This window comes from Procambarus clarkii, chromosome 18, assembly GCF_040958095.1.
Source record: "Procambarus clarkii isolate CNS0578487 chromosome 18, FALCON_Pclarkii_2.0, whole genome shotgun sequence".
Lineage (NCBI taxonomy): Eukaryota > Metazoa > Arthropoda > Malacostraca > Decapoda > Cambaridae > Procambarus > Procambarus clarkii.
In genome coordinates this window covers 18461719-18485162 of record NC_091167.1, presented here as the reverse complement: position 1 = coordinate 18485162, position 23444 = coordinate 18461719, and the positions used below count along the sequence as shown (strand labels likewise).

Here is a 23444-nt window from a genome sequence, read left to right as displayed (position 1 = left end):
CTGCTTTTTTTCCGAGGCAATCTTGTTTCGTCATATGATACACTAGTGCTAGAGGTATAATACGTAGATTCTAGGACTACATAAATTATATTTCTTCTACAAATAGAAAAGGAGATTAATACCTTCTTTCTCCTTTACACATGTGGCAAGTCTGCTCTCTCATTAATGCACGTCTTCCATAGGTTATCAGCTGGTTGTGTTTCTCATGTCTGAAGAACACCTTGAGTATTATCATATTATCTTAAGAAAAAGACTGGTAACACATGGGTGGCAATGAAAGTTCAGGGAACTCAGTGTCTATAATTTGGAACGTCCATTGAGTAAGCTGTGATAAACATTTTCAATGCGGGTTTGTGTGTTCCATATTCTATTCGGCAATTATCATATTCTTGCTTTAATAAAATGATTTCCCTCTTGATGCAGCATCGCCTCTTATCTGGCAGTAGCTCTCGTCACCTGTTTGCGGCAACTCTCTGCAAAGGTTCGTCTCCTGCAAACAGTGGCACCTTAGCTGGCATTACCTCGGCAACCACACCTTCCCCTTCCCCTCCACCAGTGGCCAGTCCATCAACTCTTGCCAACACATCTAGTCCAGGACCCTTACACATTAAAATTAACAGGTAAATATAATACGTGAACACCCTTGTTTTATGAATTGTTCGAGTGTCTGTATTTTAGGAAGCTAAAGTGCTCTACTTATAATTTCAATGCAGGTTGCTAGGATGGGTCAGAATAATGCCGTTGACTAATTTTTGTCCAGAGCTTGCAGTCATGGGTACTGGATGGGAGTGCCAGTTTTATTTTAGAGAATGCCAGTCTTATTAACATTTTAACCTAAATATTAACTTATTTTGTTAGCAACTTGCCACAAATACAAAAGATGCTCCATAGATTTGGAATCTAGACAAAAAAAATGGGATGTTGGGGGATAGTAGGAGAAGGGAATATAAATTTGCATTGATGGATACTCATAAAATCATCTAAATTTTTTTTGTCTTTGAGGCTGTAAGTCCCTATTCTAACTAGAGGAGGTATTATTCTTCTCTACAATCTTTACACGTGTTCTAAAAGTCGTCTGTTTTCCTTTTTTCAGAGGTAGCAAAAGAGATAGCCGAGGTACTGCCTTGACAAACAATAGCACTTTATTCAACTTCAGCAAAAGTGAAATGATTTGTAATAGCTGTAATTGTAGTCAAGGAAATATAGGAAGCATAGGGAATTCTGCCATGTCACTACCCCTCGTGACGAATACAGCCCTGCTCAGTGAGCCCACTATAAGTTTGGATAGAATTGTTACGGAATATCTGATTAATCAGCACGCCCTCTGCAAGAACCCAGTTGTTACCTGTCCAACTTTTGACCTCTTCCAGTAAGTACTCTCATCATTTCAGTATCTCTTCAGTACAGTATTAAGAAATTGTCTCAAAACTACTATCTAAACTTAACTGTATCAGTAGTATATTCTTAGTCGTCATACTCAAATGCTCGCTAAGGTTATATCCAGCGACCACTAGGTAGTAGCTGGCAGGTCAACATTCTGTGCCGATGCGGTGACAAACTTTTCAAGCTGTCTCCGCTGAGTCACACTAGTGTTAGACACATTAGAGATTGCAGGGTCCACCCCAGAATGCAGACAAGTGAGTGCATCAACCACCCCTAGCTAATTATTGAATGGCATCACAACAATATCCTACCTGTCTACCCTGTGTAGCTTCTGGGGATCAACGGCCCCGTAGCCCGGTCTCCGATCAGGTCTCCCAGGCTGTTGGACACGACTGCTTGTAGCCTGACTTATGAATTGCTGCCTGGTTGATCAGGTTGATAGATCCTCCAGTCAACCTCATCACATTCTGTCCTGACTGGCCTCATTTGTAACTTGTATGGGCAGATGAAGATGAGAGCTATCAATCGAGTGGTTTGTTATTCCATAGAAGTGTTTTGTTTGTGCAGTATATGCTATATCAATGGCACTGGAAGTTAGCTGATTAGTGGTCAGTTATCCTCTCTGCTCCTGGCTGCTCTGTGCTTTTCAGCAATGGTGAGTCTCCTCTAATGATTAATTTAATATGATGAAAAGTGTCCCAGAATTAGCTATCTATTTCTGTGAAATCATACAAATCTATTATAAACCTCTTATTTCATGTTTTGACCTAATTGCGATTCAAAAACAGATTTTATAAATCGTAAGTCAAATCCTTAATGTCATATAATGCTTTGAGACTACTGACAGTTTTGACCACCACCACCTTCTCACTTAGTTTGTTCAACCGTCTACTACTGTTTGCAAAAGAAAATTGTCTAATATTATTTCGGCACCTGTTTCCTTAGTTTGAATCTGTGTCTTTGTGAAGTTGCTAGTTTCAGGAATTCCTCTTTGTCAATTTGGTCTATTCCTGTTAGTATTTTGTAAGTGGTGATCATATCACACCTCTTTCTTCTAGTTTTGGCATGTTTGACACCTCTAGTCTCTCCTCGTAACTTTTTTTTCAGTTCGGGAGGCCATTTTGTAGCCTTCACCATGCTTTCTTCATGACGATTCTTCCATTGTGTGGCAAGGTTGGGTGCTTGGTGAAGGAACTGCCATTCCTCCTGTTACTACTTCACCTGCAGTTTCTGCTTGCACCTCTCGGAAGCCCAGTTACTCAGCTTGCCTTAGATAGTTTAGAAATCAGGTTTGGAGTTTATACAAAAAGCTTATGTCTGACAAGTATACAGTATTTGGTTGCCCCCCACTCTTTCCCACTCTTCCTTCCATGTCTCAGCTGTGCAGACGAAGAGTCACAATAACGTGGCTGAAGATGCGATCAAACCAGACACCAGATGAGGAAGAAACGACGATGTTTCTGTCCGTCCTGGACCATTATCAAGTCGTATCTTGATAATGGATACGACTAGATAATGGTCCAGGATGGACTGAAACGTTGTTGTTTCTTTATCTTCTGGTATGTGCTTGACCATGGTTTTTCTATAGCCTGTGGTTCTGGTAACTGTATCTACTTCGAGGACTTTGTAGTAGTGTTGGTGCTGCTTACTGGTGGCAGGCAGGGTAGTACCTGACCTTGAGTGCCATATAGTGGTTAAGGGCACAGCTTGGGAGCTCTTTAATGCCATGTTATACATGGAAAGATTTTGGAGTTTTATGTTACCCACTTTGTCTTTATTCTGGGTTAGCTTAAATAGGAGTTGCTTTTCATAGGCCAATAGATGCTTATGTCTGACAAGTATACAGTATTTGGTTGCCCCCACTCTTTCCCTCTCTTCCTTCCATGTCTCTTCTGTGCAGACGAAGAGTCACAATAACGTGGCTGAAGATGTGATCAAACCACACACCAGATAAGGAAGAAACGACGATGTTTCAGTTCGTCCTGGACCATTAATAAGTCGTATCTTGAAGTACCAAACGTACCCAAAATGAACTTTAGTCCTGGCTTTGTTGCTGTTGACTCTTCCCTTTCACAGTATATACTCAAATGCTGTAATCTTTCTAACAAACGTGACCTTACATAAGCTTACCCTTTCCATTTATCTTTCTTTCTCTTTCCTTTTCTTTCTCTCTTCTCTTTTTTTGTTCATTGTTTTCTCTTACGTTCCCTTGTTATCCTCCTCTTATTCCTATTACTTTCTCATTCTCATTCGGTGATTATAATAGGAGCTGCCTCATGTGGGCTATTGGGCCTTCTGCAGTTCTTATTCCTACTACTATCCCCTCTACTACACCTTACAGTTTGTACCTTTTGCCTTGCTCCTCACATCTCTCTTGCCTATTTATTGCCTGCATCAACTTCCTCGTCACAATAGACTTGAGAATGGTCCAGGATGGACCGAAACGTCGTCGTCCCTTCACCTTCTAGTGTGTGGTCTGGTCAACATTCTTCAGCCACGTTATTGTGACTCATCGCCTGCAGGTGCTTCCTTGTATGGACCAATAGGCCTTCAACAGTTTCCTTTATTCTCATGTTCTTGAGTATTTTCCTGTCTCCCAAGCACCAGTATGACCCAGTAGGTACAATTTGAAAAGTTGCCTGCTAGGCCATTGTGGACTGTTGACCTGCTGTGACTGTATCAGAAGCCAGTTATGTCATACCTTAGAAACAACCGATTGTATTACTCGGAAATGTACTTTCTATATGTACCCAAGCCTTGTATTTTATTTATAAACTTATCAGTAATTTCTTTGAGATATACTTTAGAGCAAGATCTATTGACATTAAAAATATTAAAAAATAAAGCCAACTTATATTTTGCAGACCACACAGGTGTCCCGAGCCTAAATCGCTGCGAGCTCCACCTACGAACTTCACCATGCGGTATGCCAGGAGATCGTACAATGTGCCATTCACCGGCCTCGAAGGCTCTTGTAATAATCGAAAGTTTATCTACAGTAGATATCGACCTATGCAAACTTATAGATCAACAGACGACGACATTTTCCTCTGCTGTGAATTTACAGTAAGTTTACAAAGTTTGTAAATTGTTATACTGTATTGATAAAAAAATTACAAAAGATTGGGGCTTCCCAAGAAAGTTTTGAATACAAATATTCAAAGAAATATTGAATAAAGTACTGAATAGAAAACATACACACTCATTTTCTCAATTTCTAGCTAGCTATGAGTTTAATCACATTTTTGCACTGTAGAGTGAGTTAGACAAGATGTGTATATATTTCTCCATGCTTTGTCTGGAAACATTACAGTACCTACACTTCAAAAAGCTGCTGGTTATATAAGAGAATCAGAAGGGGGAAGCTGTGAATTTAGCAAGTCAAGAGGATCTGACACTCAAACTACTCTGCATAAAAAGGAGGGGGGGAGGGGGGAGATGTCCCATTCCTCTGGACAAGCAACAGCTAAGAACTGCAAAAAGTGTGTACCAAAATATGTAGTCTCACATGGAATCTGCAGCCTGATAGGACCATCTCCCAAGAAAGAAGATCGGCTAAAGTGACAATGTCTCGCACATCCTTCAATTGAGAATATCTTGAACTCAACAGACAATGTCAGAAGCAACATAAAAGACTATTGGAGTCCATAAATACCAAATCACATTTTGAAGATCTTGTTTGAAATTGGGTGGGTGGTCCAATGCAACCCAAACAGTATAGAAATGAGGTAAACATACTCCCAAATGCACAGAAACTGGCAGTCTGGTCTGTTAACAATGGACAGACAATGCCAGGTGCTTGGGAAAGTGTTTTTAGCGGAACACCCCGATTACCAACACTTGGGCAATGAGAGAAGCATACAAAGTAACGGATAAGAATGAATCGCATAACCAAAGAGAAAAGGCACTAAGCACTAATGCACACTCAAGACGTTCGGGTGAATGTACCTCGTGAAACTCCTGTCCAGAGGAAAGGAGATAACTGTAAATGTGTTCCACCTTCTGCAGGTTTGGCCTATAGTTCTATTGGGCTTGGAGCCCTATTCCCTCCATTTTGACTCATCCTATAGGATTTGAGCCAATGTAATGTGGTTGTGGCGGCAGCGAATGACCTCATTATGATGGCAAATGTTATACTAGCAATGTGCTACACCTTACCGCAGTTTATCCTTGTACAGTATTCTTCAAAGAACTGCTTCATGTGGAAAATTATTTATTTATTTTGTTCTCTTTCAGCCAGATGACCAGTTCATTATCGTTGGAACGACCAGAGGAGAAGTGAGATTATTTAGTAAAGGCGGGAGTGTAAGTATTGAATTTCAAGTGACCAATTTGTCATCATTAGTACAGATAGAGAGGAAGACATTAAGATTATGCAGAGAAGGGGGACAAGTCTATAATTTTCTGCTCATAACTGTAATGAAGACTTGTTTAAGTGATACTTTAGGAGTGCAATAAGTGTAATACTGGCATCATATTTCTTAGCTGAATTAGATAAAAGTAAGCAATGGTCTTTAAAAAGAGTGGGTTTATACACAGTATTATAAGACTTTCTGTAATTTGAAGCCAATGCTGACGTAATGTGTTTATATGATGTATTATCCTATTCCCTACTCTGTTGTGAACTTGAATGGGATAAACAAATTTGAGATTTAATGAGCTTTGATGTGGGTGTTGCAGGAGGAAGGAGTGTACACTGTCCATCAGGGAGCGGTGTCCACGTTAGTACCGCACAGCTCCGGCTCTCTACTACTTACCTCCTGCACCGGCGTCCATGAAACATCTCTCTGGAGTATCACCGACCTCTTTGATGAGAAGTATGTGGCTTTTGGTATTTTGATTTTGGTGTAAATCAGCTTTATGCTTTTATACTGTTGATATTTCAACATGGTGAGGAGGAGGAGGAGAAAAGTTATTTAGGACTTGAAGATGAGTGGCATGGTTGCGGGATGTGTCATAAGATGAAGGAATGCTAATGTTTAAAAATACCTAAGTTCTGTAGGTTACCATTGTGGTATCATTGCACAGATTGAGACGGAGGATTATGTACTTACACTACTGTACTATAAATGAGCGGTATGCTTATGGAATACAAGTCAAATAGTACACAAGACACTTCCCTAGTGGGTGGATTTCTAACCCAACTCCAACCCAACATTAAATACAGTTTTGACAATTGGAAAGTGAACTTCATCGAATCATCATCTGTATGATTTGACCACGATCCCCAACTTTCAAACCTCGAAAAAGCAACTTGTATGCAACAAATGTTTTGGGAAAATTTTATATTAACTTTATAATCGTAGCTCTAAATTTCAACACTAAAAATATTTTGTAAACCAGTTAATGAAATCTCTTGATGTAACTCTAATGCTTTTTCTAAGTTTGGGTTAATGGATGTGTTACTTCAGTTTGTGCTTTTTATTATCCTTTTCAACCTACTGTACTTAAGACATATTTTTAAAATGCTAATTTTAATCTATAATTTGAACTTAAAATTATTATTTTTTTAACAGGTTTACGTTACATGAATGCCAGCATGCCGATTTTAGTAATGCTCAAGATAAGATTATCGGCACGAGTGAACAGACAGCCAAAGTAAGTACACTATTGCAACAGTAAAGTCCACTACGGGCTCACCATGGCCCGTGCTGCTTGGAACTTTTTGTTCCTGGTAGCAAATCTTAAACAACAACAACATCATACACTATTGTATCTCATTGATCAATAATGGTTTGTTCCAAACTTCACAAGGGCTTTGACATAATAATAGTTATTGCTAGACAACATTATTATTTTGTTATAATGTATATATATTCATGGTGAAAACATTTTGTAGTATTTGTTACTAAGCCCCAGATCATGCATGGTAACTCAGGCATCGAAAGCTGACTATGACCTTAAGAGTATTACTTGTGGTTTAAATTTTTTTGTATTATCACGTAAACAGGGAAAATGTGTATATTGTGCTATCACTGTGTGAGACACATCAGTCCATGAGCATAATTTAACTGCAACAAATGGCTTCTTTCTGGGTTTGCATCCCACAGTAGCTCCCCGCACTGGAATGGATAGGACATTGACCATGATAGGCTCTTGAAAACTTTTCACACACTGAAGACGAGTACCTTTTTCAGCTGTCTTCTTCCCTACCTGTGGTAGGAAACTCATAGGGATCACTGAGTAGATGAATCACTTGAAATCTAGGAAAATCATAAAACCCATACCTCCTTAAACAAATTTAGATACAGTTAATTCCCTTATAACTACCAGGTGATGGCTCGAGTTACCCGTTGCTGTTGTGCCAATCAATTTGTTCCAACTGTAGTAGTATCGAGCAGAATTATAAGTTCCTCAACATCAAGCATGTTTGTAAACCTTCTCCCCCACTTATGTGAAGGATGGAATGGATCCCTAGGTTAGTGCAAAGCCTGATTCAGCTACAGTCCACTTTCCTGGGTGTTCCTTGGTGCACCTTGTCACCATTGTCACCATTGTCATTCCTTTGGTTACTGGCTTGTAGATGGGTCTGGTCAAAGTTTCATTCTGCATGAAAATTCCATTTGCCATGCTTCTGAGGGTTTATTTACCGTATTCTCTGCTGGTTGGGTTGTGATTACGTCCCCATTCAGTTGAGACCCCGGGTCATCTGGTGAGTCCATCCGGGTCTTAGTAGATGTACCCGGCACTCCAGGCCAGTGTCACAGGTCGCTGGTCTCGAGTGCCTCAGGATCATGACGTGGGTATCTTGCTTCATCTCGAATGTCCAGGCTCATGTCTAAGATCACCAGGGAGGTACCTGATTTTCTGGCGAGTGCCTTGGATCCCCTGGCAGTGCCCGAGGTCTATAGGAGTGCGCTCTATCAGTTCCATTGACAAATTTGCTACTTTGTGGGCAGCATCTTTAAGGCTTCCTATTCCAAATTTGTATATCATCTTGCCCATGGCAGCAAGGATTGCATGGTGGTAGTCATGGGTAATGTATTGGTGGTGTTTTGGCTTATACCTTCCCCCCCCCCTGACTCTTGAAAGTTTTGATGCCTCACAGTACTGTATTTTAATGGGTGTTTCATTCAGTATCTCTAATTTTCACTCGCACCTCGTGTTGCAGAGGCAGCAAGACAAATTGCAGAAGCACTTGTCTCCAGTGAGTCAAGAAAGTTACCAGGAGACTTGTGTGTTCACAATATCCTTCTTGTGTCTGGGACAGAGAGGAGCTGTAAGGCTGTTGCTCAGAAAGGAGTTTTAATATACTCAATTCTCTCTTTCATCATTCGTCTTTATTATGTCTTTCAATTCTTTTGTCTTCCTCCAATTAGATGCAACGCACAATTAATGTGTGTTAATGATTAATTAATGTGCGTTAATGATTTAATGAATGTGCGTTAATGATTTAATGAATGTGCGTTAATGATTCATGACAAATGTGGACCATTTGTCATGAATCTTTAAAACTTGGTGTTTGTGACACACACAGAGATCACAATAACGTGATGCATCAAATGAACAAATCCACAAGGGCCGTGATGAGGATTCGAACCTGCGTCCGGGAGCATCCCACATCGAATCCTCGCGACGGCCCTTGTGGATTTGTTCATGTTGGTGTTTGTGGTATATTGAGGGAGCATGTTAACTACTGTATAGTGTTAGTAATACTGTTTGTGATGGCTGCCACAGTTGGCATTTCTTATAGTGTATTCATGAAGTGCACTCCTAGAATGTGTGCTTGGTTTCATGTTAACTTTGGCTTTTCCACCAGCTTTACGACCTCAACACGAGTCAAGTTGTGAGCGAGTTTACGCCCAAATTATCCAACCATTACAACATTAACAAGGCTGTTTTGGATCCCACTGATGATCTCATTCTTACTGATGGCGTGTTGTTTGACGTACGCACTGGTAAGCAGGTATGTAAACCCTAATTGTGTTTGACATACCCGAACCATAGCGGTCTTTGACACTGTGTTGATACATAAAATAAGTCTGTGATTTTCATAAACAGGTACAACATAGAGGTGTCATTTGATAACTGCTCTTCTCAGACCTCCTTACCTGAGGTAAGGAGGTCTGAGAAGAAATTGCCAACTTTACATAAGATTCTGGGAGGTGTTCGGTATGTGTCAGAGTGCTGATACAAGTCATTGCGGAACAAGTGCAAGATCAGTTATGATGTAATGGAAATGCAGACAACTACAGGCAATATTGATACCAATGAATGAAGTTATCAGAAAAACCTGATCATGTTGAGGCCTAGTTGTCTAGAGCATGTGCCTGGGAACACCCAGTGCATAGCTTCGAACCCTCATCACGGCTCAAACGGATTTTTTCATTGATGCATCACAATACAGGGACACCTCAGCTGATGAATGCCCTTCTTTACGAACATTTTGGGTTACAGCCCAATTTCTTCGTAAAATTCAAATCTGGTTATGAACTTTGCCTCGGGAAACAAAGTTCGTTGATACGAGTATGGCCAACCTAGCGTACCAAGAAAGCCAGTGGTAAGGTTCACGCCAAGAAAACACATGTGAAAATGACCATAGAGGAAAAACAAAGAGATCATTCATAAATATGAAAATGGTACACGAGTTGTTGAACTAGCTAGGCAGTACAACAAACTATGTCAACGATATTCACTAATTGCTAAGAAAAAGGACATTATGAGTGCTAAAGTGGCAAAAGGCATATTAACAATCACGAAACAAAGAACTCAAACACTTGATGATGTTGAAAAGCTATTAATTTGGATACACAAGGAGTTAGGTGATAGCATTTCAAGAGGCCATCATTTGTGAGAAAGCAAGGCAATTGCATGATGACGTTTTAAATAAACCCCTGGAACAAATGATGCAAATACGAAATGGTTTAAGGCAAGCAGATGATGGTTTGAGAAATTTAGAAAAAGAAGTGGCATTCATAGTGTTGTGAGTTGGAGGAGGAACACAGCGAAGAACTGACCACTGAAGAACTCCAAACCTTTCACAATGAGCAGCAACAAGAGGCAGCTAAGAAAATGTCTTCAGGGGAGGAGGAGACGGTACAGAATGTCCCTTCCTCAACAATTAGGAAGTGGTGTAGATTGGGAAGAAATGCAAACTTTTGTTGAAATGACTTGCCAAGAGCATGCTGTAGTAGGCCGTTGCCCTAACCTTTTTAATGACACTGTGATGCCTCGCTCCAGACAAGTGTTACAACATAGGGAAAAACAAGCCTCTGGATAAATTTTTAGTGAGAAAACAAGCAGTGAGCCACAAGCAGGTCCTAGTGGTATGCAGGCAAAACATACCAGAGAGTGTATTCCAGAGAAGTCCTCACTGCCTGATGTTATAATGGAAGGGGACTCCTCTTCCAAACACTAGCACCTCTTCTCATCCCCTCCCCCCTTCCTCACCGTCTTCCATACGCCAACAAGAGTCATTAATAAAGGTAAGTAATAACTTGTACATACTTTAGTACTAAAGATTTGGGTGAATGAGGTATAAAATTTACTTTGAAATTAATTTTTTGGAGAGTGGAACGGATTAACCCTTAACCCTTAAGCTGCTAAGAGGTCCTGAGGAGATTTACACCCCTGTGCACAAGAAAAAAAAATTCTAAAAAATTATTTCATCTTCTAAAAATGTTAATTTGTGTTCCCTGAGCACGAGAAAAATAAAAAATAAATCGTAGGTGACATATTTTGGGCGCAATAGGCCAAGGAAGTCTGGCAAAATGTGGGCGTTGACAGAGCGGTTGTGAGAGCCGGTCAGCATCACCCGAGCTGGTGGGAATTGCCACAAATATATAATTACCTAATTATTTCAATGTCTGATTTTTTCTTAGTCTTTTTGCAATAATATTATTCAATAATGTGTATTGTGATATATTTATATAATAAAAAGGGGTGAATCGTCACTATACTCAAAAGTATGGTGTGCATGTTAGTGATTCAATTTTGTTCATAAAACAATAAACAAATAGTTTTGTTGTTATTACACTCTATACACAGGTTATATATAAGTATCTGCATGTTTTGTCACTATAACGAACCACTAAGTTGGTATTGTGAGTCGAAAAGCAACGAGGAGTGACCGTCACACAGCCAGCCACTCGTTGCCACTCCCTCAACAACGCTTCACTTGCCCACTTTCTCCTCCCACCATCCTGTTTTATATTTTATTCACTATATACAGATGTTATATATAAGTATTACATGTTTTGTTCAACACAACTGTACAACTAAGCTGAAAAAGTTAGTTCAGGCACTAAGAGACGTCGCTACACAGAGTCAGCTGGCGGCTGCCTCCCGCACTCATTCAAGTTCACACGCACTAAAATTTCTCCCTCAACAATACCGTTTGTGGTGTTATTACACTATATACAGATGTTATATATAAGTATCTATATGTTTTGTTCAACACAACTGTACAACTAAGCTGAAATAGTTAGTTCAGGGACTAAGAGACGTCACTACACACAGTCAGCTGGCGGCTACCTCCCTCACACTTTCAAGGTCACACGTCCTAAATTTCTCCCCCAACAATACTGTTAGCAGTGTTACTACACTATATACTGTACACATATTATATATAAGTATCTACATGTTGTATGCACCGTAACTGTGCACCTAAGCTTGTAGGGTGCCCAAAGAGCATAGTGGCCACCCTCTACACAGCTAGACAAGTCATGCAGACGATGTCACCTCCGTCACCCAAATGGCTCCTCCCAACATAATTCTTTTGCTGTTATTACACTAATACACGCATTGTAAATAAGTATCTACATTTGTGTTCACCATAGAGAAGCATTGAGCTGGTATGGTGAATGCAGACAATAACAGGTGGCCACACAGTCAGTAAACGATGCTATCTCCCTCCGTCCCTCAGCATCACTCCTCCCACAGCGCTAATTATCACAACAATCTTGCTATTATCACAATCCTGGTCATTTTTATCACAGTCATGGGTCATCTGTAATATTGTCATCGCTAAATAACAGCAGTTATATATTTATTTTGACATTTTTAGGCGATGCTGTAGTCACAAGCTGAACAGCAATGCTGTTCACTCATGCTGCGTGCGCCAACCTTGGTTGCTCCAACAGTACTGTGGCTCTCACACCGGAGAATATTGCCCACGATTCAAAAAAAAAAATGGAGTCTGTTTACAAGAGCCCTGAGGAAGCTAATGTAAACCCCTAAAGTTAATGTAGCCGCGGGCCATTTGAATCGTGCCTGGCACCCTATGAGCACCGTGAGACATGTTACTCATGGCATATATATGCGCCATGCGCAGTTTAAGGGTTAAACTGCGCAACACATCATATAACGTGTTGATTAACTTGCTATAAATTGCACATCACGTCATATGACTTGATGGAGTACTGCACAAGAATTGAATGACCAGCAGGGTAGGGGGGGGCCCCCATACGCTGCCCATGGGCTATAGTAAACAGCCACCATTTTGTAAAAAAAAATCCAGTTCATGCTACCAACGCGTGGGAAGCCCCAGTTATCCAGCGGTCACCATAGCAAGCACACTGCCAAACGCCTCCCGGGCACTCACCATGCAATCACTTACCCAAGAGCAAATAACTAGTGAATTATTTTCTGATGGTGAGGAAAGTGATTTTGATGACTCTGACAATGATAAGGACTACATACAATTGACCGATAATAGTAGCACAGACAGTGAAAACGAGATACAGCCTCCTCCCATGGTGAGGCCTACACGCTCACCCGTGCCACCTCGCCCAGTGTCTACTCCAATTCACCTACGACCACACAGTTCTTGTGTTTATTTAAAGTATGAGGATATTTTGGGCGATGAGTCAGAGGAAGGTGACTCATTTTCTGGATTTAGTGAAGTGGATTCAGAGCATAGTGTTACTGCACCTGTTGCTAATACCAGTGGTGTTACCGGGCGAGAATTTGTTGCGTCAGCAGGGTCTCGCCCAGCCAAGCGCCACCGCATGGCACCACATGAGTAACCAAGACCTTCATGTTCACGTGATATCACCTAACGTTCACGTAGAGGCCGTACTTTGCATAGACTGGCTTCAGCTCCTGGTCCACGGTGTGCCACACTTCCTTCATGTGGCTCATCTCTTTGGAAAAAAAGAGCTCATCTCTTTGGAAAAGAGGTAACAGAATATTCACAATTGTAGTGTTGGAAAAACACCACTGTAGGTGAAATGTTTGTATTTTTAGCAATTTGTATGTGATGAAACATTGTATCAAACACGCTATCACTGATTATTGGAGCAAAGACTAGACTATTCCAACATCTTTCTTCGGGAAATATATGTCCCGAGACAGGTTTCAGATCTTCAATTGTCTACACTTTGCAAGTAATGAAGACCGGACAGGGGATGATAGACTTTGGTGAGTCAGGCACTATATGAATGAAGTGATTGGAAAGTTCAGAGATTCTACGTACTGGCACAGAAGCTGGTGATGACGAATCCCTTGTGCTTTTCAAAGGACGTGTTGCCTTCAAGCAGTATATTCCCTCCAAACGCAACAGATTTGGATTGAAATTCTTTGTTCTTTGTGACTGTGAAACAGGTTACATGTTACACATGATTGTGTATTCTGCTAGCGATGTAGACATTCCCGGTAACGACCAACATGGTTTCTCAGGTAGAGTGGTGAAGTCACTGATGGCACCATGGATGAACAAGGGCCACATTTTGTACACGGATAACTACTATACAAGTCCCTTGCTTGCTAGGTTTTTGATTGAAAATAGAACTGCATTGGTTGGCACAGTAAAGCCAAGAAGAAGGGAAATGCCAGTGTTTGACAATAAACTTGAAGTTGTTGACTGCAAGCTAAGAAAATGTGATCAAATACTCTCATTAAAGTGGAAAGACAAGAGAGAAGTGAATTTGCTGACAACCGTTCATGATGGTACAATGGTGAACAGTGGCAAGGTGAACCAAGTATATAAGCCAGATTGTGTTCTTGACTATAATATCAACATGTGTTTGGTTGATAAATCTGACATGATGGTGGGCACTGTCGAGTGTGTGCGGAAAACATTGAAGTGGACGAAAAAAGTGTTTTTCATCTTGTTGACATGAGCATGCTGAACTGCTACAATATGTATTTGGTAAAAACTGGATGTAAACCAAGTTTTCATTCGTTTGCTTTTACACTTGGGACACAGTTATTAGCAAAGTTTGGCAAAGATGTTCCTGGCATACAAAGACCCATCATGAACCCAGTGTTGCAGCATGCTGCTACACCCAGGCTCCCTCACATGGAGCCCTTTCACGCACACAGACTAAAACATTTGCCACCAGCTGGAAAGCGTGCAATAGGCCAACGTGATCGCTTAGTTTGTAAAACAACAAAAAGGAGAGATCAGAAATTTAAACTTGTGCAAACATGGTGTGAAGCGTGTGCAGTCCCTTTGTGTGCTGTCAACTGCTTCAACGACTACCACTCTCTCCAATACTTTTAAATGCGCAATAATTGTGCAAAAACCTGTAAATAGTGCGTGCATGTGTGTAAATATAATAATGAACAACGTGAATACATATTATATTTGCGTAATGGAAAACATTTGTGTGTGCATGTGTATACTCGATGTATGCCATATTTATTGCCATTGGCCATGATGTAACATTATATGCAACACAATTTGTGAATAATATTAGTGATAAAATATGCCTAGACACTGTAAATAATGCCGCGAAAATAAATTTGTGGCAACTCTGGCTGCTTGAAGATCACGTGCGACGCCTATGGGACGCACTTTGCATGATCGAACATGCAGGCTGTCACGTCATCGCTCATATTGTCGGCACAATTACGTCATTAGTAAGAATTTTTTTTTTTTTTCTTGTGGTCAGGGAACACAACTGGTTAGGAAGAATTTTTTTCTTTTTTCTTTATTTGGTATGCACCTGTGGGTGATAAAGGCTAATTAGCCCTTAGCAACACAAGGGTTAATTCAATTTACATTTATTTCTTATGGGAAATTCGCTTCGGTTTATGAATTTTTGGCTTACGAACCGTCTCTGATAACGGATTAAATTCGTAATCTGAGGTACCACTGTAGTGGATTACTGTGTATTGAAAGAGGAGCACCAGAGGTAGAACATTCCTAGATGACAGAGCCAGAGTGCATGAGGGGGATTGTGTGAAACTCTGGTTCGGCTTCAGTGGAAGCCTCGGGAGTCCTAGAGGGTGCAGTAGTACCCCTGGTTGGAATCCTTTTGACCATGTCGTAGCCTAGTTGTCCAGAGTGTGTGCCTGGGAACACCCTGTGCATAGGTTCAAACCCTCATCACGACTCCTGTGGATTTTGGTACAATATGTACCAAAATTGGATTTTATGTACAATATTATATAATTTTTATGTACAGTACTGTATTTTAATCAGATCAATGTTAATGAGGTTTACTTATATTTTTTTAGGTGATTTGTTTTTGTATTATATGACAATAAATTTATTATTAATTTCATTAATTTTATTTGTCATCGGTAATTATTTTAGTGCTTGTATGATTTAAAGTAACCTAAACATTTGACTGTTTTGACAGATCCACAAGTTTGACAAGATTAACCCAATATTGAATGGTGTCTTCCATCGCAATGGCCTAGAAATCATTAGCTCGTCAGAGATTTGGGATCTAAGAACATTTCACCTATTAAGAACAGTGCCAGTGCTCAATCTCTGTGATATTGTCTTCAACCATACCAATGACGTTATTTTTGGCATCACGGTGGGCGATCAGCTTGACGAGTTTCAAGAGAATGCCTTTGAGACTTCGTTCAAGACTGTAGATGCAGCAGATTACTCCAGTATAGGTAATATATTACTCCATATATGATTTCTTTTTTATGTTTTGGGATTTTGATGCATTATCATGTTGACCACTTCCAGTATAGACCATTGAAATTTGTTTTTATCTTAAGGAAGCTTCTGTTGACTGTGTAAGCCATGTAACAGTCTAGACTGTTTTAGAAGGCTATAGCCTTTACTAAAGTGTGGGATATACTTTCTATGAAAAGCTTGCAGGAAAATGGTTCTTTTGTCCTGGGTTCCAGAGAAGGTTACTCCTCAAGGATTAAGGGATTAGCGGGGGGAGGGTATAGACAAAATGGCTGCATCTCCCTTTTCTGTTACTTCATCAATGTAAAAGAATTCAATAATAACACTAATTGTAGTAATAATCATTCTTTCTTAAGTACTTATGGTAATTTAACATCATTTAGAGTAAAGTTGTTGTTGTTTAAGATTTGCTACCTGGAACAAAGAGTTCCAAGTAGCACAGGCTATGGTGTAGAGTAAAGAGTCAACTAATCATATTCTGCCAAGTGTAGATGAGTCACCTTGGATGAGAACTAATTTGTCAGGATAGAGATGCCTGACTCATCCCAGTCAAAGAAAAATAAGTACCTAGCATTTGTATTTTAAGTCACGTAAATCAGAGAAATTCAAGTATGATTCAGTACTGTAATTATTAATCAACCCTGCTCAAGTATCTCTATACGTGCCATCAGTTTTAATAAGAACTCGCTCACCTTCAGTGACCAGTACATGAGTGAATTTTGTAAGCCTCTTGTTTACTGGTGGGGGCAGTCAGTAGGCATGGGTCAACCTCTCGGTGAAGAGGAGAGGAAAACAGTCATTGTAGAGTGGGCATCAGTAGGGTCAACATCTACCTCCAGGAGGCCAGGCTGAACATCAGGCTTGCCTGTGATATTTAAGGTAAAATTGCGCTTCTTGTGATTTTTGTAGTGTATTAGTCCACAGTGTTCCATTTGCCTCTAACTAGGAAAAGAATTCAGTTAGGGAGTGTTTATAAATAAATAAATATATAAATAAATAAATAAATAAATAAATATATATATATCAAAAGAATAGGGGTGGTAGGAGAAGAAAATATCAAAGTGTTCAGTGAGGATGCATATTAATATTCAATCACTGCTTCAAATATTTGTGTATGTTTAAAAAGTTTATGACCTGTATCTTTCTCTGTAGCCAAACTCCAATTGGAAAAAAAAATTTGGCACACTTTACAATTACAGTGGAAGCTCGACTTACAAATGCCCCTACTTACGAATTTTTCGGGTTATGACCCCAATTTCGTTGCACAATTCGGATCTGGTTACGACCTTTGCCTCGACTTGTGACTTAGTTGATACACGTATGGGTTGACAGAGCAGGTGGTTCCTGGTGGCACGGGCGACCTGGCTTCAGTTTACCAGATCGCCCGCTTAGTGATGATCGCGCTTAAATTCTTTGTAAAGAATTTAATTGTTTTTGTGCTTTTTTGTTTTTTGAACATAAAAGTAATTATTATTATATCACGCCATGGGTCCCAAGAAAGTCAGTGGTAAGGTTCAACCTAAGAAAATAGTTGTAAGTAGAGGTAGTAGATGATGTCCTTTCCTTGTTAAGAAAATGTGTGAAGTATGGGAAAAACTGCAAAATTTTGTTGAAAAAAAAACTCCCCAAGATAAAGCTGTAGCAGGCCGTTGCACTGACCTTTATAATGACAATGTGATGTCTTGCTACAGACAAGTGTTAACATTTAGGGGGAAAGAAGTCTATGGAATGGTTCTTAATGAGAGAAACAAGCAATGAGCCACAACCAGGTCCTAGTGGTATGCCTGCAAAACATAGGAGAGAGTGTGTGTACCCCAGAGAAGTCATCACTGCCTGATGTTGTAATGGAAGGGGACTCCTCTTCCATACACTAATACCTCTCCTCCTCCTCCTCCCTCCCGCCCCCCTCCTCATCGTTTTCCATACGCCAACAAGTGTCATCCATAAAGGTAAGCTATAGCTTGTACATACCATAGTACAAAATATTTGTGGGTATTATGTATAAAATGTATTTTGAACTCAAGATAACCTCAAGATAAGAAGGTAATATTTTTGAGAGTGTGGAACGGATTAATTCAATTTACATTAATTCTTATGGGAAAATTCGTTTTGGGTTACGAACCGTCTCTGGGAACAGATTAAATTCGTAAACTGAGGTACCACTGTATAATGAATGGTTTTTAGTTTTGAACCAAACAATGATGAACATGGTTATATTTCTGTGTTCATCTTCATACTTCAAAATTACAATGTTCACTTGCCTGGTTGAGAATTAAAGATTAACTGATACATTTTACTTCTATTCCATCTTGTTTTACATAATTCCAATTCTTGACCTGTTGCTCCGTTTAATTAATTATTCATGTACAGTGCCTTCTTTCACTGTTCTTCTGTCAAACTTTTCCGAGGTACAACATAACAGAGTTCCGATTTACTGTCGTACCCAGTACCTTTCTGTGTTGTTGCCTTTCCATGCCATGCAAGGGGAACTCTAGGTAACGTAAATGAATGAATGTCTTGTCGGTGTTTCCTCTAGACTGATATATTGAGTAGGATTGGATATTGCTGCCTTACATTGATAGTTTCCTGCCTTACATTGATAGTTTCCTTTGCAGATTTATTCCTTAAATTTTATTATAACAAATGAAAAGGCTTCAATGTGAGCATTTGTATTATATTATTATTTTATCTTCCACAGCCACAGTTGATGTTCGGCGGGTGGTAAGCTCATTGGCCATCAACAGAAACGACACACAAATAGCATTGGTCGAGACAGAGAATGGTACAGATGATTTGACAGATGATGCTGTTGTGAGAGTGTATGAGGTTGGCATGACCCGGCAAGATGACGATGAGCTGGTGGGTATCGTGAACATATTTGGTGGCTACATAGTTAATAATGAGTCGTGTAGTTTTTTCAGGAGTAGCCCTCGGTGGCTCCCTGAAGGTATCTTCCTAAGATTGGTCTTTGTAAATGGATTGCATCTCATTAGGGGGCCTGACAGCTGAGTGGACAGTGCTTCGAATTCGTAGTCCTGAGGTTCCGGGTTCGATCCCCGGTGGAGGCAGAAACAAATGGGCAGAGTTTTTTTTTCACCCAAAAAAGATCTGTTCACCTAGCAGTAAATAGGTACCTGGGAGTTAGACAGCTGTTATGGGCTGCTTCCTGGGGGCGTGTAACAAAAAGGAGGCCTGGTCGAGGACCGGGCCGTGGGGACGCTAAGCCCCGAAATCATCTCAAGATAACCTCAAGATAACATTTGCCGTGATAGTTTTCTTTGGCCAGAGTCAAAAGTGGAAACCTAGTGTCCCCCACAAAGATGAAGAGAGCAGGAATATAGTGACAATTTGCCACTATACTGGGAAAGCCTCCAAAAAGTTAGTGAAGCTTTCCAGGCAACAGGAGGGATAACAAAGTCCCAAGTCTCAAAATTGCCAAACAACTCCACAAAAGATTCACACAAAACAAGAAAAACATTCAATACTAGTGTGAAACTTGTGGTACTCAATGCCACCACCAGGCAGCCCGGTTTCCATTCGAAGCCATCTTTCTTGTTCATTTACTGATGTCCAACTGGACAGTAATGTTCTGGGTCATTCAGATGTGGCAAGCCCTCTGCTTCAATATAAGTGTCTGCCATCCTTGAACTTCATTTGAACTTCTTCAAATGGGGGCCATTTGCTTTTGTACCATTTTATATTTGAGTTTTTGCTTTATGTGCCTATCAAACTTTCCAAGCCTACATAACAAGCTATGTATTTAGCTTATTGTGTGGGCTTGGCTTTGATGTGCTCCAGACTGCATGAACTTTGGGTTCCTTCCCTGGGTGCCTGCTAGCACTGCATTGACCTAGATATCTTCTTTGGTGTGTTCGGTCGTGTGCCCCTGAAAGGCCAGGCTGCTGAGATGGAGAGCCTTGCTTGGGGCTATTAGCGATCATAGTTAACGAGTCTTTGAGTCTGCTGTTTGGTCCCTTGACTGGGGGCATTGTGTTGTTGTGCCGAGGCATAAAGGGGCTTACATATTGGTTTATATGACATGCCACAGATGCCAGATGAAGCCTGATTGTTTCGACTGCACTTGGCATCTGTCTTCTGGTGAGTGGCCTCAGTGCCAGGGTAATCCCCTAGGGCCCACACTCATGATTGGGCATGGTTGGTTCAGCCAGTCGGGCCCACACTCACAATGTACGAGTTTGAAGGGTGCTTTGATCAGATCATTTTTGCTACCAGGCGATGGTCATTCTTTCTGCCTCCGCCATGCTGCATGTTATGTCGGTGATACTTACAACCCTGAGTCCTGTGCAGTTCTTTCCCTCTGGGTCTTCACATCGATTTAGCGTCAACTGTAGAAGCTTTTCGGGCAGCTACTGCTTCAAGAGCCAGGTTTGATAGGGTTAGGCATTATTAGCAATGTGATAGGTTGGATGCCCTGGAGATGGCCCCTACAGTGTTTAGGGACCCATAATTGTAGATGTTGATCTCTACGAGGACTAAGTCTGCATCTCCTATTCCTTTCCCTGCAGATGTGATTTGCTCTGCTTCTCATATTCCCTTCCTTGCTTCTGACTGCAAAGGGTCCAAGAGTTTCATGGTCACGGCAGGGTTTAGCTCGGGGTGTACCTCTGCCTTATTAGGGGATAACCATATCCATATTGATAGAAGAGGCACCACTCTGAGCCTTCTACTTTGGAGGACACCTTTCTGTCCCAGGTGTTGGGCAAGGACTATGGTTCCACCCCAGAGCTTTTGTGGCAGGCTTCTGGGGCTGAGGGGGTTCCCCAAGGACTGCCCTTCAATCCTTCTTGGACTTTTGTTCCCTCTCCAGAGGGTCTTTTCTTCAGGGGGATAACTTTTCATATACTCCTTCCATGCATGAGCATGATCGTTGAGCTGCTCGCCCTCGGGTTCAGTTTCGGGTCACATTCGGTGCCTCAGAATCAACGTATTTCTGATGGTTTCCATCTTCCCAAGATACCCCCTTCAGGGACTTGTTCACATTTGTTTTGGTACCTTCTGTGGAATTCAGACTTCTCTTCATTCATGGATCTGGCCTCTTTTTTTTTTTTTTTTAGTACAGGTCTGTCTCTGTGCTCATTGGCTGTGATTTGAAGTTCCAGATCTATCCTGGCTGGCTGACATCCCCCTCATTTTCTTAGGGACTTCACAGGGCTTGCCGGAATAACCATGGACATCTTCAAGAGAAAACTAGATAGTTTTCTTCAAAAAGTGCTGGACCAACCAGGCTGTGGTGGATGTGTGGGCCTGCACACCGCTCCAAGCATCAGCCTGTTGGACCAAGCTCTTACAAGTAAAGCCTGGCCTCGGGCTAGGCTTTGGGAGTAGAGCCCCCAGAATCCCATCAAGCAGATGCTGTTGGACCTGCATGCTTGGTTGGCAGGTGTATTCTGTCTTTCAGATATTCTTGAACGGCGCTTCTTACACTCCACTCGGAGGCCACCTTTTTGCTCCCACACTTCCCAGGGATGTGGGCAGTGTTCCAGTTCATCAGACTGCCCAGGATCAGTGGTCAGCCTTGTTTCCGGTGTCCAAATTCAGGCGTTTTTCCGCAGCTCTACGTCTTTCAGCAGATCAGCCCATCGATGTACCTTGCTCATTTGGCTTTTGTTCTATATGCCTAGAGTTTTTGACATATGTCGCCATTTATATGGGGAGTGGGTAATTGATTTATTGGTGTACCACCTGTGTCTTTCTTGGCAGTAGCAGTATGAGATTGTCTATCATTCCTTTTCCCACTCTGTCTCTTCGTCATCTTCCTTCAGTTTTGGTCAAGACTGTCCTGTCATTTTTGTCTTGGTTGTTTCTAGATCTGCATCTTACGTCTAATACCATTGCTTTTTACTCATTCAAGTTTATTAAGACAAGAAGATACATCTCAAAAGGATAGAGTAGCTTAGGCTATTTCTGTCATCTTGTTGCCTTTTATCACTCAGGTGGCAGAGCTGCTGTTGCTTGCATTTGGCTTCATCACTTCCTCGACAACACTCCACAAGTTACTTGTGCACTTTTTCATCTCCAGCTAGCTTATGCTCCACATGACCTGGTCTCTGGAAGACCAACATCTGGTCTCTTGCCCAGATGTTGGTCTTCCTCTCCTTGCCTCGTTTTACAATTCCGCTTTGGCTTGCGATATCTATCTGCGATATTAAAGCTGGTGTTTTTGTTGGTTCTTGCCTCCAGCTGTAGGGTTGGAGAGCTTCAGGCTCTGGAGGCAGGGGTTTTGTTCCTCAGTGCCTGGTGGGTGGTTTGTTTACAACCTTCTTATTTTCTAGTGAGGAATGTGTTGGCTAGCTTTCGAAAGAGAGTTGTGGATTATTGCTGCTTGGTTGGTATATCACTTGTATCTAGTGGCAACTCTTCACCACTACTTGTGAGTCACCGGGTCTGCTTCGTTGGACGCCTTGTTTGTTGATGCTGTTTCGTTCGTTCCCTGTTCCAAGGCTCATATTTTCCAGGTTGCTCTGCAGTCAACACCTGTAGTTGGCATTTAGTCTACCCTTGGACCCATGATGTTGGCAAGTATACTGCATTGACCACAGTCTTTTCCGACATGTCCTGGGCTGATACTTGAGCTTGGGGGTTTTGGCATTGTAACAGGGTTCTGGTGGCCTGGTATTTGGTTAATGTTCCCTGGTTGCAGTCAGTCACATGTTGAATTGGGCCATGTTTCCCCAGTCTGGATTGTCTTCTTTGTACTGGTGCATACTGCCTCTCCTCTTCCCTGGTAAGTCCCAGTTTTGTTATCTGTGGTTAGTTAGCTTCAAGGAGCCACTTGGGTTCTCTCAGAAACCCAATGTTGAGTGTAAAGAAAAGCCTCTTTCTGGATGAGTCCCAGTGGCTCCCTGACTCCTCCCTCCCTACCAGATTAGTCAGTTCATCGGTGGACTCTTCAGTTCCAAAACCGAGGAAGGAAGATAGCTGTGTGTGGAAGCCGGGCCACCTAGTGGTGGCATTCAGTACTACCTTATGAGTTTCATGCTTATTTTGAACATTTCTCTTGTTCTGTGTGAAATGTTTGCAGAGTTGTTTGGGGATTTTGAGGCTTAGGTCTTTGTTATCCTACCCGTTGTGTGTAAAGCTTCATTGACTTTCTGAATACTTACCTAGAGTGGTAGCAAATTTGTGACTTGCTCTTTGTACCTCTGTGAGGGGGTGGTTGCCAGGTTGGCTCTGGTTACTAGTAGTCAAACACAACTTTCCATTAGTATGGAGCCATATT

The 23444-nt window shown here is 41.2% G+C and overlaps 1 protein-coding gene across 7 annotated transcripts in view; it reads left to right on the top strand.

The window, feature by feature from the left end:
- Nucleotides 1-23444, top strand: part of mahj (LisH and WD40 domain-containing protein mahjong) — a 55685-nt gene that overhangs the window by 27160 nt on the left and 5081 nt on the right. For all 7 annotated transcript variants that reach the window (XM_045736993.2, XM_045736995.2, XM_045736990.2 and 4 more), the window contains exons 16-24: nucleotides 424-620; nucleotides 1094-1369; nucleotides 4248-4449; nucleotides 5620-5688; nucleotides 6064-6200; nucleotides 6900-6981; nucleotides 9143-9289; nucleotides 15912-16179; nucleotides 18903-19063. In XM_045736993.2, the coding sequence (XP_045592949.1) occupies nucleotides 424-620; nucleotides 1094-1369; nucleotides 4248-4449; nucleotides 5620-5688; nucleotides 6064-6200; nucleotides 6900-6981; nucleotides 9143-9289; nucleotides 15912-16179; nucleotides 18903-19063 (1539 nt within the window). The remainder of the gene's footprint in view (nucleotides 1-423; nucleotides 621-1093; nucleotides 1370-4247; nucleotides 4450-5619; nucleotides 5689-6063; nucleotides 6201-6899; nucleotides 6982-9142; nucleotides 9290-15911; nucleotides 16180-18902; nucleotides 19064-23444) is intronic.